This window comes from Filicampus tigris, chromosome 10 (genome assembly GCF_054856515.1).
Source record: "Filicampus tigris isolate MCC_2025a chromosome 10, RoL_Ftig_1.0, whole genome shotgun sequence".
NCBI classification, from domain to species: domain Eukaryota; kingdom Metazoa; phylum Chordata; class Actinopteri; order Syngnathiformes; family Syngnathidae; genus Filicampus; species Filicampus tigris.
This window is the reverse complement of record NC_141226.1, coordinates 22580300-22595155: the sequence shown is the minus strand read 5'-3', so window position 1 is coordinate 22595155 and position 14856 is coordinate 22580300. Positions and strand designations below refer to the sequence as shown.

Sequence of the window (14856 nt, the reverse complement as noted above, 5' to 3'; positions counted from 1 at the left end):
TGAAAATGACATCATGGCTGACCTGTTTTCTGAAGCCGCAATTGGTCGTTCCCTGAGCGGTTGTGATGTCATTTTCAGTGGACAGCAAGTGGCAAAATGGCCGCCGCCTGAGACAGCTAAAAAAGGGTGGATTTTGCTGCTTAACTCATATTCCACAAACACAATATGAATCAGAATGCCGTGTTTCAACTAGTGGGACTGCTGGGAACATATTCTTGAAAAAAAAAAAAAAAGTTTGGGTTACAAATTGTATGTACAGAGAGCACACAGCACACCTCATCTCAGTGACTCATGTATTATCTGCATTAGTACAGTGCAACAACCCAAGTTTTCAGATTTGGTTCATGAAATTCTACGGATATATTCCCAGCAGTCTGTTCTCAAATTTTCATAACGTTTCACCTGTTCCTCTTCTTTTTTTTTTTTTTTTTTTTTTTTTTTGTCCAATCAAATTTCAGCCTCTTTGTGTTGCCATGTCAATCTAATCTGCCCTGGGCCTCCAGAATAATTTCCAAGTATATTAGCAATCTGTCTGTTTCCTTTAACCAATCAGATTTAAACAGGGTGTCATCTGGGATAGGTTGCAGCACACACACAACCCTCATGAGGAAAAACATGGAAATACATTGGATGGATGGGACAAAATGGAATGGATTTGGGTTGAACCAAATCATGGAGCATATTGTGTTCAAACTTTGGAGACTTCACTTTGGCAATTTGCACCCGTTTATTTTACATTCATATCGTCTTTAATCAACATATTTCATTATTTTTTATAACGCTCTTTATACAGTACTTCATTTACTACTCGTGTCAGCAGAATGGGCTTTTTGTGATGTAGCACCATCTAGTGGCCGAGTGGGAACATGTTGGGAACGTTTCCTCGGCAGTGAGCTGGTTTGTGTCGTTTTGTTTGCACATATTCAACATCACGTCATAAAAGTAGCTTTAGCACGTCATAGAAGTAGCTTTTTCTTTCTCTCGTTTTTTTCTCTCCTTTTTTAATTTTTTTTTTAGAATTTATCAAAACACTACAAGTTAGATAAAAAAAAAAAAAAGACTGACAAATTGTATACATTCAGTCGTCCCCGCCTTCAACACTTTTCTATGGCACAGAGAAGGTTAGCAGCATGTCGTTTAAAAAAATACATCTCGACATCATCATGCACTGTGTTGATACACAAACATCACACAAATTGATACAGTACATGTTAAGTTTCGTTTGTACCCATTGGGTATAAAAAAATAGTGTTTTTACACATTTCCTTGCTTGGAAATTAGAACAGAAATTAAATGCGTTTTCTTTTTTTTTCTTTTTTTTCACCCGCACCTCTTTCACAGTGTCCAAGTTTCTCAGAGGGACTACTACCCTGAAGGATACAAGAACCAAGCACCTTCATGCACAGGCATGGATCCACTTTTCATGCTGTCAAATACACAAGTTGATTAACATGTGTTTGGTTGGTAGTTTTCTACTGTCACGGTTATCAGAGAGTCGGTCATAGTGATTTATAATTAGCATGCCAATATGCAAAATTTAGATCAACACTTGGAATTAAACAATTGCATTTAGGCCCTTTAGGATTACCAGAGGCCTTTTTTTGAAAATCTTTTAGTACATCTCCTATATTGGAGGTCATTAATGTGCCAGTTACCGAATAAGGTGTTACGTGAATGGTCAAAGTGGTTCATTCATGCAAGCTGCAGAAGACTTCTTCAAAGGATTCAGTGATTCCCAACCACTGTGCCATGGCTCATTAGTGTGTCATCGGAGATCAGCAGAAGTGCCTTGGGAAATTGTCCAATTCAACTTTTTATTTACTCCAAATAATGCATCGTTGTTCATCTATCAATGCCAGCAACTAGTGACAGGTAGAACAAATAAATGCTCGCCCGCTAGATGGCAGTAGATACATAATTCATCTTTCTATCCACCTGTTGCCAATCGTAAAAAAATGATATAGAATTTGTGAGTAAATTGAGATGCGATCATCATTTTGTGTGTGTGTCAAGACATTTTTTTTTCAAATGTAAAATATGTGCCTTGGCTCTGTAAAGGTTGGGAAACACTGCATTAGAGGCATTTCACGGACTGGCAGGAGCTCGGCGTGCTAAACGTGCACGTAACCATCTCGCCTGTCCTGACGTGCGCGCAAGTGGGCTGTCCCTGCGAGGCCTTCACGGACTCGCCCCGCAGCTGCTTTTCATCAGCCTCGATTTCGTGTTCGTCTTCGGGCAGCGCGCTCGCTTCCACGCTGAACGGGTGGAAGTTGACCCGCGCTGTGTCGTAGTCCCACGCGTGTCTCATGGCGAAGTTGGTAAAGGATGGCTTGTCCCCGGTGGCCGCTCGCTGCCCCGGGTCTTTCCGGCGTATCGACGCGTAGCTGGTGTCGTTCGTGTTAAAAGACGGAGGAGAGTCCTGACCTCCGACCCAGCCGATATGCTCTCCGCTGCTTTCTTTCACACGGCTCAGCGCCCGCTTCAGTTTCCCGCAGCCCTTCAAGAGCAAGTTCTTCCGGCACAGGATGTACACCCACGGGTCCAAAATGGGGTTGAAGGAGGCGAAGCGAATGGCCAGCAGGTCGCTGCGGTAGTCGGGCTTCCCTCCGGCGGAAATATAAGCAGGGTCGTAAAGCTGATTCACGAAGATTCTCACCTGAGACACAAAGAGAACGACAGCCGTCAGTGATGACGGAAGGTTCGTCAGTCTGACACCGACGGATGACTGTTTTGCTGACGAATGACGGCGAACTAAAAAAAAATATATATATATTTTAAAAAAAGATAGACTAAGCACTGACGGAAGCGGGTTTTGGTCATGTTTCGCTACTGCGTTGACTATATTTGGAAATTCGCTTCCTGTACTGTAGGTGGCGGTATGCACCAAAGATCTGAAAAAGAAGAAGCAGCAGCATTGGCTACATTTACCATGGACACATTTATTCGGATTTAAAGACAGATTGGAATAAAAATGCTTCATGTAAAACAAGGATTTACGAGGTACATTAATCCACCAGGATTGTATCTTTGGCTACAACGTGACATGGGATTCTGGTTAAGGTAAGCCATTTTAAATTTAAAATTAAAACTTTATGGAGTTTTAAGAGTTAAAGCGGCAGCACGCAGCCACCCACTGTATTTAACAGTTCGACAGATTAAGTTGGCTAATAAGTGAGGCTTTGTAAAGCTCTTTGGGTAGTTTGGTGTCTTGTTTAAAAATTGTATGAACTCAGTTGCCAGGTCAGTCTTGATTGTCATGTCCGAATTAAGCTGGCATTAAAAACTGAGCAGTGACTTTTTTTTTTCTTCAGTAGTACAGTATTCAAGTTAATAGAACTTTTTGCTATGTGCATTGCAAAGACGTTTTTTTCTATTGTGTCAACATTTAAAAAACAACTTTTTTTTTCTTGCTAAAACAGTAATTTAGGTTGGAACGACTTTAAAATATAAATTGAAATTTATGGCTACGATGGTAGGTAGTACAACAAAGCAAGCAAGTTGTTTGCTACCAAAACAATTTACTGAATTGTTTTTTCGTATATATTTAAATTGGGGCAGCAATACAAGCGACAACAGTTCTGTAAACTCGTATTTCTTTGTTGAGAAATGCAGGAAAGCGAATTTTCACAACAGCGAAACTTAAAACGTTTAGTTGAATTGCCCAACTTTTTAAAATTGGTTTGTTACCTTGACATTTTGAGTTCACACAATGTCTGTACTTTTACTATAGAGTACATGAGTTGAATCTGTACTTTTACTTTTAGCAGTTTTAAACAACTATTTTGACTTCAACTCAAGTACAAAAGTGACCTTTTTCCACCTTCCCCATATTTCCCATTGTCATTAAACACACCAGATGGCTCAGTAAGACACTGCATGCCATCCCCAACCAGAAGGGGATCATCAGGGATACCGCAGGACACTATCCAATTTTCAACTTTATATTGTCAGAAAATATTATTATTAACTACAATCACAACTACAATCAATTAACTACAAGAACTCCTTGTTCTTCTATCTATGCAAGCGAGTCAGCCACTAGATGGCAGAATGTCTAACATTGACCTGCGTATCCACCTGTTGCCGTTCTTACAACAGATGTAAGTCATGCCTTCCTGCGAATATCGCTGCGAACAGGCTCATATTCAACACAAGTTAATTTGGGAGTAAATAAATGCGAGATGATTATTTTCATATTCATACTTGTTTCCTGACATTTTTTTTTTGGGGGGGGGGTTCCTGTGGGATTTTTCGACTGTAAAATGTGTGCCTTAAGTCAAAAGTCGAGAAGCACTCCCATCGTACTCATTTTCTGAAAAAGAAACACCCGAAAAGTGTCTGGGAAGGGCTTACCACGAGCGGGATGGAGCACACCAGGAAAACGATGGTCATGAAAACGAGCAGCCAGAACATTTGGATCTCCGCCGCCGAGGACACCGACTGCAGCCGGGGGAAGCGTCTCCTGGAGCCGCCCTGCTCGCACGTCTCTGCCCGGACGATCCCGGTCCTCTGGTTCATACCCACCAGCGACTTGCACACGGCCAGGTTGCACAGCACCGTGCCGGCGATGAGCAGCAGCATCACCCCGCCGTAGAGGAACGAGTAGCAGGCACCCAGAGGATCCGTCGCCCTCCAGTCGAGGAAGCACCAAGTTCCCGGGAAGTGTCGAACATGCTGGCCGAAGCCGAAACTGGGCATGACGCACAGGACCATGTTGGCCAGGTAGACTGCGAGCAGGGCGAAGCGCGCCATGGTCCTGTCTATGTGCTGCGAGTAGAAGTAGGCGTGATTGATGGCCAGGTATCTCTCCACGGCCATGGCGCACAGGATGGACATGCCGGCCGAGCCAAAGAAGAGCATGGAGAAGGAGAAGAAGTGACACAGGAGAGCTCCACCGGGCCACCGGCTGGCCACGTAGGTGGCGATCACCACCGGGCTGGTGAAGCACGTCCCCAGGAGGTCCGTGATGGCCATGCCGCACACCAGCGTGTAGAAGGTGGTCTCCTTCTGCTCCTTCTTGGAGACGCACAGCACCACGATGGCGATCACGTTCCCCAGGACGCCCACGGCGAACATGGTGGCCGAGGTGACCAGTGAGCGCGATTCGAGCCTCAGCGTGGGGAAGGCGCTGTGGTTGTGCCCCAGGGAGAGAGCCGGCTCCGATCCGTTCGCGTCCAACGCTGCCGTGTCGTTGATCATCCTTCGGAAACAATAAACAACAACAAACGGGGCGAAACAGTTTTTAGTTTCGCCTTTGCGGCATGGCATCCCCAAAGTAAAGAAAAATCGCAAAGAGCATCGGGGGCGACTTGCTGCTCACTTCAAGTGTTTTGATCCCGCATGGAGGTGCGCTTGCTTACGCGTGCACGCTCCTCTTCTGTGCGGGGTATTTAAGCTCAGTGCTGATGTCAGGACTGTGACGTGCATGCGGGCTGCATGCGAGCTCCATCCGCTCCCGGTGGATCTCATTTCTGCAAGTCGAGTCAAATCGTTAACTGCGAAGCATTTATCACAACTGGGCAGAGGGGCCATGAATATTATTCACGCACTGAGGATACGACAATAAACACGAGAAGGGAAAAAAAAACCCAAAACATATGCAACTCGGCTGACACATTTACAGGGGACATATAGTAAAGACAAACAGACAGAAAAACAACCATTCACATCTATTTAGATTATTCTGCCACCTGACCAGAAGCTGCTATCACGTCGAAGCTAAAAGGTAAGCCAAGCTGCGGTATTATCGTCCGTTGGCCCCCATTTTTGTAAAATAGTTTAAAAGTGGACGCATCATTTTTTTTTTTTTTTTTTTTTTTTTTTTAATTACACCCCCCTGGCGCACCTCAAGAGTTTGGTGACAAAAAGTAACAATTTAGACCAGCTAAAAGCAGGTCTAAGTTGTGGTACGGGTGGTGCGACGTGATTTTGGTGGATGTGGTCGAGGCATAGGTAGACAGATTCTGCCTTCCGTTGACATGTGGTGGATGTCATATTTCATAAATAGGACAACAGTGTGTGTCAATCCCTCTGAATCGTTGTAGAAACCAATTCATTGGAGAAATTATGATCAAATGTTTTTGAACGCACCCCATTGACTGAGGCACAACTATGGACGAGAATGTGGAGGAAGGGGGCGGGCTCACACGTGGACGAACGATCGGGGGTGCAAGGCTGTCTCCAAGTGCCCACTCCACAGTGGCCAACTTTACATCTGCGGATGGAGAGCTTCTCGCAGTTTCTTTTAAATGTACTTTGCGCGCGCTCATCTCCGAAAATGGACGCCACCGAGTCCTTCTGCCGAGTCGACTGCGCGCCAAAACTCTGCGCCGAATTTAAGGAGAATGAGGGCAGCCGCCTGCATTGCATAGCAAGTCGGCGGTGTTCACTCCCTCAACGGTGCAAACGCCCCCGTCTACCTGCGCCCGTTTAGTCATACCGGCAACTCATTTAATTCCTGATGACTTGATTTTTGTGGATTTAAAAAAAAAACGATTTGATTTTCCAAAAGGCCCGGGAGGAGTGTCTGGCACCACCAAGGTCGGCTTCAAATTTTGCCTCGCTCTAAAAACCCATTAGTCATCATTAAATGTTCATAACTCAGACTTTATTTAAAAAAAAACAAAAAAAAAAAACAGTTTTGACATCTGAAAGGCCTTTTAAAACCTAACTTGCACTTATTCTTTCATCGACTGAGTTTGACCCCTGTGTTGTGATTATTATAATTATAATAATAGTAATAATTATTATTATTGTTATCTGCTAGTTGCAGAAAACTGAAGGTTTGAAGGCTTTATGAAAAAAAAAAAAAAAGACACGTGGAAAGCTTAAAGCACAATTTCACACGGCAATGGGTTTAAACTCATTTGAAACAAGAGATTAAATCCGTGCAAAAAATTTGGGGGAAGAACAATTGAACATGCGGCTGTCTGACTGATAAAAGAGCGTGACATGTTGTATTCACTGAAGTGTAACTATCGAAGTGAATGGAAACAAAAGCCTGAAATTTGCGGCACAAAAGACCTTTTCTGGCGTATGAAGTTTTTTTTTTGTGCGCGTGTTGCTCGTGCTTTGACTTTGAAGGATCTCGGCCATCCAGTCGACTGTTAATACCGGTGGTCGTCAAACAAACGTCTTACGCCGAGTCCCTCCTCATTTAACGTTCATAATGTTGCAGTTCATCAAAAATCAGATGGTTTTATTCCTAAAAATATATAATTGATAGTATTGTAAAACGCTGTAATATGATGCACAGTTTCAGCATTTGCGAAAAGCAATTTTTAGTAAGGATGTTGGTACTATTTTTTTTTTTTTTCTTTTTGGTTTGTTTTTTTGATTTGGTAACAGTGTTAAAAAAAGTCTTGGCCAATCATGCAATTAGGATGATGATTTTAGTCCTTATAACGTGAAAATAAATCACATTTCTAAATTTGGGAGGCACCGCAAAGAAGAGGTGTAAAATGAAAAATAAAAAAAACGGTAAAGATCCCAAATGTGAAAAAAATTACATCAGCAAATCTGCGGGTGCCGAAATGCAAATATGCAGGGGTCGACTGTAGTTTTAAGTTGTTGTATCAGCAATCACCACTAGATGGCAGACATGTATTTGTTACACTGGGTCTTGTACTGTCCTATATTACAACAGGAGTAGGCGCAATCATTTTTTATTTATTTATTTATTTTTTTGCAGAATGGAATGAGATGTAGAACAAACATAGCGCCTCAATAATATTTAAGAGCGAGTTGGTTTTTGTGAAAACGTTTTGACCAAATCAGTTCTTGCACTTCATGTCAATTTCTTGTTCAGCAGTTTTGTGCCGACTTGAATGGCAATTTTTTTTTTGTGCGTTGGCAAAAAAAAATACGGTATGCGCTTGCTTTATTGTTTGCAATTCAAACCCTTTGTTGTTGTTGTTGTTGTTAAGAGCGCATATTTTGCCCGTACTTTGCCCATATTGAAAACGGAACCTTTGCCATGCGTCGGGTTAGGACGCGAATGAATGAATGAACGAAATTGTAGCGAATTCCCACGGTTCGATTCCCTGTCGGTGCACCTAACTAGCCAAAGTGTACTCTTTCTCCGTGTGTCCATCGTTGGATTGTGGCAACATGAAGACTAATGCGGTTAATGAGTGCGTGCGACACAGCATCAAGCACGGGCACGTCCGGGGAAATGAGCCTTAGACTCTTATTTTGTGTCCCCCTTGAGATCAGCCGAGGAGAATAATGGCAAATGGGCGCTCGGGTATAGGTCTTGTTTCACTGCTCCATCCCCCTCTTAATACAATCTGTTGCCATAGCGATTAACAATCGGTGATAAATGAGCAGCCGAACTGTATTTGCTTAGGATTTATTGAACTTGTGATTGCACAGCCATTGACATAGTGGCTTCGCTTCCTGGGTTGTTCATTTCAAGACTTTGCTCAGCTCAAAATATTGACATTATTCTTAGTGTTGTATCCTTGGTGTGAGTACACCCCCCCCCCCCCGCTTTGGAAAAGTGTTTTGTTGTACTTTCTAAAAATTACAATAATGAGCTGCATTTGTGGCGGCATCCAGTTGCTAGACTCTTTCTGCAATGCCCAAAATGCCACAATACGGATATCAAGAAAGTAGAGATTGGTGTCAAGGAAGTATGTTTTAGTGATACGTCTTGTCTATTCTCAGAATTTTGCATGTTGGGTAGGAGCTTAGGTTTAACCTGGGTTGTTAGCAGACGTTACAGAGGATTTTCACATGCACTTTTGGTGCAATTTTTCAGAATGTCATTATCTGGAAGAAATGACCCTTAAAAGCAGTCACGTCAAATCAATTTTTGAGCAAAGTCGAAATTCCACTTAAGTATAACACTTCTTACAGAAGCAGAATAATCCTTTTCCAGCTGCCTGGGAGGTATGTGCTGCTTCCTTTGTGACTGCCTTGGCCACAGGGGGGCACTGTGGTGCATGGATGCAGATAACACGCATAGATTCCATTTTACAATTTACAAACTAATTGCACGCTATTTAGTCGTAGTAGTATTTAGCAGTGTGTGTGCATGCATGCGTGCCACGCATGTGTGTGTGCGTACATTGTGTCATCGCTTCTACTTCCGAATTTAAATCCCCGTCATCTTTCCTCTCTTTTGTGACACCCTTTAGTACATTTAACGTATCCAACACTTTGATCTGCTTGTAACAGCCATATTTTAGAAGCTTATACGTTGTTGTCAAACATGGTGAGCTCATGCAAAAGAGTTCCCATGCTGCCATCTGACGGCTATTGTTGTTTTTTGTTGACAATTTCCCAGTTTATGATGAAAGTTGGCCAAGATTTTTCTCCACCCATTCTCATTTTTTTTTTTTAAAAACATAGTTGACGGCAATTAAGACAAAGCTACTGCCTTAGCCACCTGGAGGCAGTATAGGACATCTTCTACTGTACTTGAGACTCAGCTCCTCTTTCGGGCTTCTCAGTACAGCAGTATCGTATCTCGAAAATTCATCAGGCCCTCATTTCTGTGTCGGATAAAACATTTTGGCCCCTTTCAGAGGGCTCCTTTCCAATGCTCTTATCGTGAACTTGTGAAACCCTCTGCTGTGCCAGATATGAAATTGTGTGTTCAATTTACACTGCACCTGGACAAAGAAATAGAGTGAGCAAACACAGACACACACACACACACACACACACACACACACCTGGGAGCTACAGCACGGTGAACATCAAAATCGAATCTGTGGAAATGAAAGAATTCGTCATATGAAATGGAGGAATGATCTGATCGATGGTGGCGGTGGCCGAGGCGCTCCGTCTCTGTCTGCCTAAGTGGATTCCTCCTCAGCTATGACGGGGGAAGACGAGGCCGAGAGAATCCCTCCACGGAGTGTTTGTCAATTTGTCGGCCCTCTCTGCTCTAATGACACAGAGACGTCAGTGGCGTTGATGGCCACATATACAGTAGTCTCTCTCTCTCTCTCTCTCTCTCTCTTTCTCTCACTCCCTGAACACAAATACACATTTGACGAACTCACCCTGAGCAGAGCCGCCAACGAGGAATTCTTGGCTCGCCGTTACGTGCATGAACGTCACCGAAGCCGTCTCGTGCCAACCGTGGCGATTCCCAATCAGATTTTGCTTCAATATCGCCTTAGAGCGCCGAACCAAGAACAAACGGGAGGCACGTGTCGCCCATCGTCTTTCCCGAGCTTGTCCCCTTTGCATAGCTGTCGACTTGTACGGTTTCCCCGTATTTTAGACGTTTTTTTTTGTTTTTTTTTTTATCACAAAACATTTTTTTTTAAACTCGTTTTTTCGTTAGACCGATCTCGTCTTGCCCATTTCGGCTCTAATCCGGAGCGTCCGTTAGCGATTCCGACTGCAAACTTTGGCCGACTTTCACGAGCAAAGTTTCCCAAAAAAAAAAAAAAAGAAAAGCTGACCAGTGATGGGGCATTGTGATTTTCAAGGAAATTTGTATAAGAGGTCATTTGACAATATCAAGAATGGTATAATAACAACGACATATGATTAAGCATAATTTCAGCAATTTGTGTATCAGACTGTTAGCCCTTCGCACTAACTAGTAGCCAAGTAGCTCTCGGCTGCACAAGAGTTGGTGACCCCCGTTTCATGGTTCAAGATATCACAAAGGCCCAAAAAAATATTGATACCGAAGTCGCTGTTCTGCTTGCCGTGTTTCTTTTCACCCAAATCTTGTTTTCTCCCCTTTTTGGTCAAAAAACAGGCGCTTTTGGTGAAACCAACCCCAAGTTCTAATGCTGATTACAAAAGAACAAAAAGAGCTAGAAACAACCAATTTTGTCCTGGTGACAGTGTTACGTTTCCTGCTTGGGTTGCCACAGAACGCAAAAATGTGCGGCTCTTGAAAGATCGATCACAATGCTCTCGAACGGCTGGCAATATGGAGAATTCTCTTTTGACTGCCCGGGAATGAGTTAACACACTTAGTTGGGTTAAAAAGAACACTATTTTAGGTCAAAAAAGAACCGATCCAATCCTTGGGTCAATTTGACCCAACTTTAAAAAAAAAAAACGGGCAGTTTTGTACAAAACAATGCAAGAAGGTGGGTCAAATTCACCCAATTTGTGGATTGGTCCATTTTTTTTGTTTTTTTTGTTTTACCCCAAATTGTGTTATTTTTTAACCCAACTGTGTGCATGGTAGAAAATGCAAAGGCACATATTTTTCAAACAAAACTAAAACGGTCAGTGAGTCGGACTACTATTGGGTCACACAAGTCTAGACTAATGTCATAATATATCCATCATCATCCAACAGGGTGACTAACTAACTAACGTTTCTTTTCTCCCCCCCGGTGATTGTATTAGATGTGTCATGGCGCCATGTGGGTGCCCTTCAACTCGCCGGCGACGCTGCGAAACTCTTGACGTGGTCGCATACGTAGCCCGCCACCACAGTGACGCGGTCCTCTCCCGCTTTTCATCTTGCTGCATCGCCGCTTTCCCGCAGTCGACAGCCCAATCACGCCGCTCCTTCTACCGCAGTCCGCCAAGCCCATTACCTCAGCCGCTCCAATCTCCCCTCCGCTCTCATTTATCTCTTTCTCTCTTTTCATCATCCTCCGCAAGCCTTTCCCCCCCGCCCCCCCCCCCCCCACTAATTTCACCAATTTCTTCCGAAAGGCTTCAAGTCGTACGGTGATCAGTCTTATGCTCGCCGCTTGCCGTACGGCGGTGTTGTCGAGTTGATCGGCAAGGTTGTATGTGTCCCTCGGAGCTAAAGAAAGAAGAAAAAAAAAAAAAAAAAAATGATAGATAGATTCCGGCATTCATTTTAGACGATTACTCCCGATACTGCACAGCTGTGTGCCGTGCGGCCGCAGAATATGAGCCGTTTTCGATCGTGCAAGGCACCGAGTTAATGAGCCACATCGATGACAAAACGATACAGCCGCTCAGTGGGATTGAGATTTACAATCGATCAGATACGATGTTCATTTTATACCATCACATAACTGATTTGAACTTAAAGGGACGCCTTGCGATACAAGACACGCAACAATATTGTCTCCAATGTGCACATATTTTTCCCGGAGCAAGTAACTGCGGCGCGAATGAAATTAAAATGAACAAAAAAAGCTCACGTAAGTGTAAAAAGAAGTTAACTGCTGCTGATCTAATGATGCGTTCTAATTCCTTTTCTCGAATAATGATACAGACAAAAACGTAATAAATGAGTTACTCATCTTAGCTTCATTTATTCATGTGAGGGAATTGAGAACAGGCGAATTGAGTATTTTTTTTCCTACACAATCAAAGCATAATATTACGCTCTAATAACAGTTGGGTTAAAAATAACACAATTTGGGGTCAAAAATGGGCCGATCCACTATTTTGGGTCAACTTTCTGTGTTGTTTTTGTAGAGAACAACCCACAAAATTTTGTACAAAACCACCCGAGAAATCGGTTGGTTTTGTACAAAACGACACGCATATGTGGGTCAAATTGACCCAATTCGTGGATCGGTCCATTTTTGACCCCAAACGGTGTTATTTTTAACCCAATTGTTTTTAGAGTGTATGAGAATAATGTTTAAAGTATGACTTTCCTCCCTTTTTGAACCTTGACATGAATCGTTTAATCCCGTGGACCTAAAAGTTTACTCGGCTTGTGCAGACTGAAGTGTCTGTGTGTGCCTGCACTCTAAAAACAGTTGGGTTAAAAATAACACAATTTGGGGTCATAAATGGACCGACACACAAATTGGCTCAATTTGACCCACTTTCTTGCATTGTTTTGTACAAAACAACCCATTTTTGGGGGGTTGTTTAGTACAAACAAACTACCCATTTTTGGGGTTGTTTTCTGCAAAAACAACCAAGAAAGTTGGCTCAAATTGACCCAAATTGTGGATCGGCCCATTTTTGACCCAAAATTGTGTTATTTTTAATCCAACTGTTTTCAGAGTGTGGGAGGCGAGTTTCTTCCTGTTTACACAATGTTAGCAAATAATTTCTTGGTATCCATTCCTTTTTTTTCTATAATTATTGCCGGTTTTCAAGGAGGCAGTCTGGTCCTCGAGAGCCCCTTTCCATCTTAAGTTAATGATGAAAATACGCCATACGGGGGATCTCGGGGACCACACTTGGTCACCCCTGTTTTATTGTAATACAAAAGACTTAGTTGCGGATCACATTTCAAGCCGGTCTTTACAAAGGTGCTTGCGTGAAATTCAAGGTAGTCGGCGGCATCTTATTCCCCTCAAGTATTACTAATACGACACCAAGAAGTAATATTGTCGTTTCCTCTTTCCCTTGGCGGAATCCTCAAATAATATTAATCCGCTGCGCTGGAGTACTCTCTGCTATTGTGTTGCCCACTTGCTCCTTTTTGAGGATTAGTTACACGCGATCCCAATGTGTTGAATACTGAACCAGCGAGGGGAATAAATCACATTATGTCCTGCGTTCCTGCTCAGAGGCCGAATGACATTATGAACATTTTAGAAAGTGGGATGCACGATCGGATTGCACTTCATGAAGAGTAGGTGGCAAAAGGCACATCCGATTTCACCGGGTCTAATGAAAAGTTATTTTATGCAAGAAAGAGCAGTAGGAGGGTGGTGGGGGGGGGGGGGGGTGGTTGAATCCTGATGAGGTTGGGAGTGTGTGGGAGGTCAGCACTAAAAGATGCACCGATGACCAACGTCAAGCCCGGAGAATCGGATTAAGAAAAGACACGGACGTATCCGCTCTCCCGGACTTAAAGGTAGAAAGACGCAACAGCGCTCCCGGCTCTAGTGGTCGAAACGCGGTTATGCGCTCCCGTCCATAATGGGTTAATAATAGACCATTTCATAATGTTTGGTGCCGGGACACTCGCCGGTGCCAGAAAAGTGATTGGTTACTGTCGGGCTGAGGTAAAACCATGACAAAGTAAGTCATAAGTCATAAGTAGCACAATCCAAAAAACTGAAAATGTATTTTTTGAGAGAAAGAGAGAGAGGGACTCCTCCATGTTAGTCCCTCTGGTCCTTGCTATATAGGTTTACCGAAAGCACTTTTATATGCTGATTTTAAACGGAACCCACGGGTCGAAATAGCTGACCCACGGCAGCCCACCGGGAATTTACCAGGACGTCCAGATAGCCCACTCCAGGCTTGGATCTGCCCCCGGGCTAAATGACTTGGCTTGTTTCCCAGTGCGAACATCAAAGCAATTGCCGCCCGGACGTACGTGCGACGTCACTTTCCTCTTATGCTTGTAGACACACAGTTCATGAGTTTGCGAGGGCACGGAAGTCACGTCCTAATTGGCTTGCATAATGAGAGCAGTTGCCCCGGTTCGACAGAGTCGGCGTGCAGAGCCGTGAGCTGCCACGCGGCCGCTAATGAGCCGCGGTGGAGAAAAACATTGTAAGATAACATTTAGACCGCTGCCTTGTCGTTCTGTCTGCTCATTGTGCTTTGGAGTGGCTTGTCACTAATTAAAGATGAGTGTATTATTATTTATTTTATTCTAGAGCTTTGGGCCAATTATTTCAGCTGATGGAGCGTTTTACATGAAAATGTCACAAAGCTGCCTTCAGGATCGGTGACAGCTCATGTTTAGGAAATCAACAAATGGGGAAGAAAAAAAAAACAAAAAAAAACGTTCCTTTTAATGCTGTGCTGAGTAGTCAAGCCAATGAGTGGCACATTTCATTTAGGTTTGGAAGCAAAGCAGTGTTCAGTTTTCGCCATGGCAGCATTGTTGATAATCACATCGGTCCAGAAGTAAACATTCGATCTCCTTTAAATCGAATCTGAATCGAAAGGTGACCGACACTTGAATGAATTTTGGTTGTATCATCACTGCACTCACACGTGGCATCTTAAAGGGGACGTTTGCGG

At 43.4% G+C, this 14856-nt stretch overlaps 2 protein-coding genes across 2 annotated transcripts in view; one reads left to right on the top strand and one right to left on the bottom strand.

The window, feature by feature from the left end:
• Positions 1 to 613: 613 nt before the first annotated feature.
• ptger4c (prostaglandin E receptor 4 (subtype EP4) c) lies at positions 614 to 5505 on the bottom strand. The gene is made up of 3 exons (XM_086043000.1): positions 5321 to 5505; positions 4354 to 5200; positions 614 to 2656 (listed from the first exon to the last, which is right to left on the bottom strand). The coding sequence occupies exons 1-3, from the start codon at positions 5467 to 5469 to the stop codon at positions 2075 to 2077; spliced, it is 1578 nt and encodes a 525-aa protein (XP_085899126.1). The 5' UTR covers positions 5470 to 5505; the 3' UTR covers positions 614 to 2074.
• Positions 1515 to 14856, top strand: part of pif1 (PIF1 5'-to-3' DNA helicase homolog (S. cerevisiae)) — a 28757-nt gene continuing 15415 nt past the window's right edge. Inside the window, exon 1 of the mRNA XM_086042999.1 lies at positions 1515 to 3060. The gene's annotated coding sequence lies outside the window, so the exon portion shown is untranslated. The remainder of the gene's footprint in view (positions 3061 to 14856) is intronic.

Bases quoted from the DNA above. Each gene is read 5' to 3' on its own strand.
- ptger4c (XM_086043000.1), bottom strand. From the start codon at position 5,469: ATGAGATCCACCGGGAGCGGATGGAGCTCGCATGCAGCCCGCATGCAC. The intron at 5,201-5,320 runs GTGAGCAGCAAG...TTGTTTCCGAAG, and splicing joins GCGGGATCAAAACACTTGAA to GATGATCAACGACACGGCAG. The intron at 2,657-4,353 runs GTAAGCCCTTCC...TTTGTGTCTCAG, and splicing joins TGTGCTCCATCCCGCTCGTG to GTGAGAATCTTCGTGAATCA.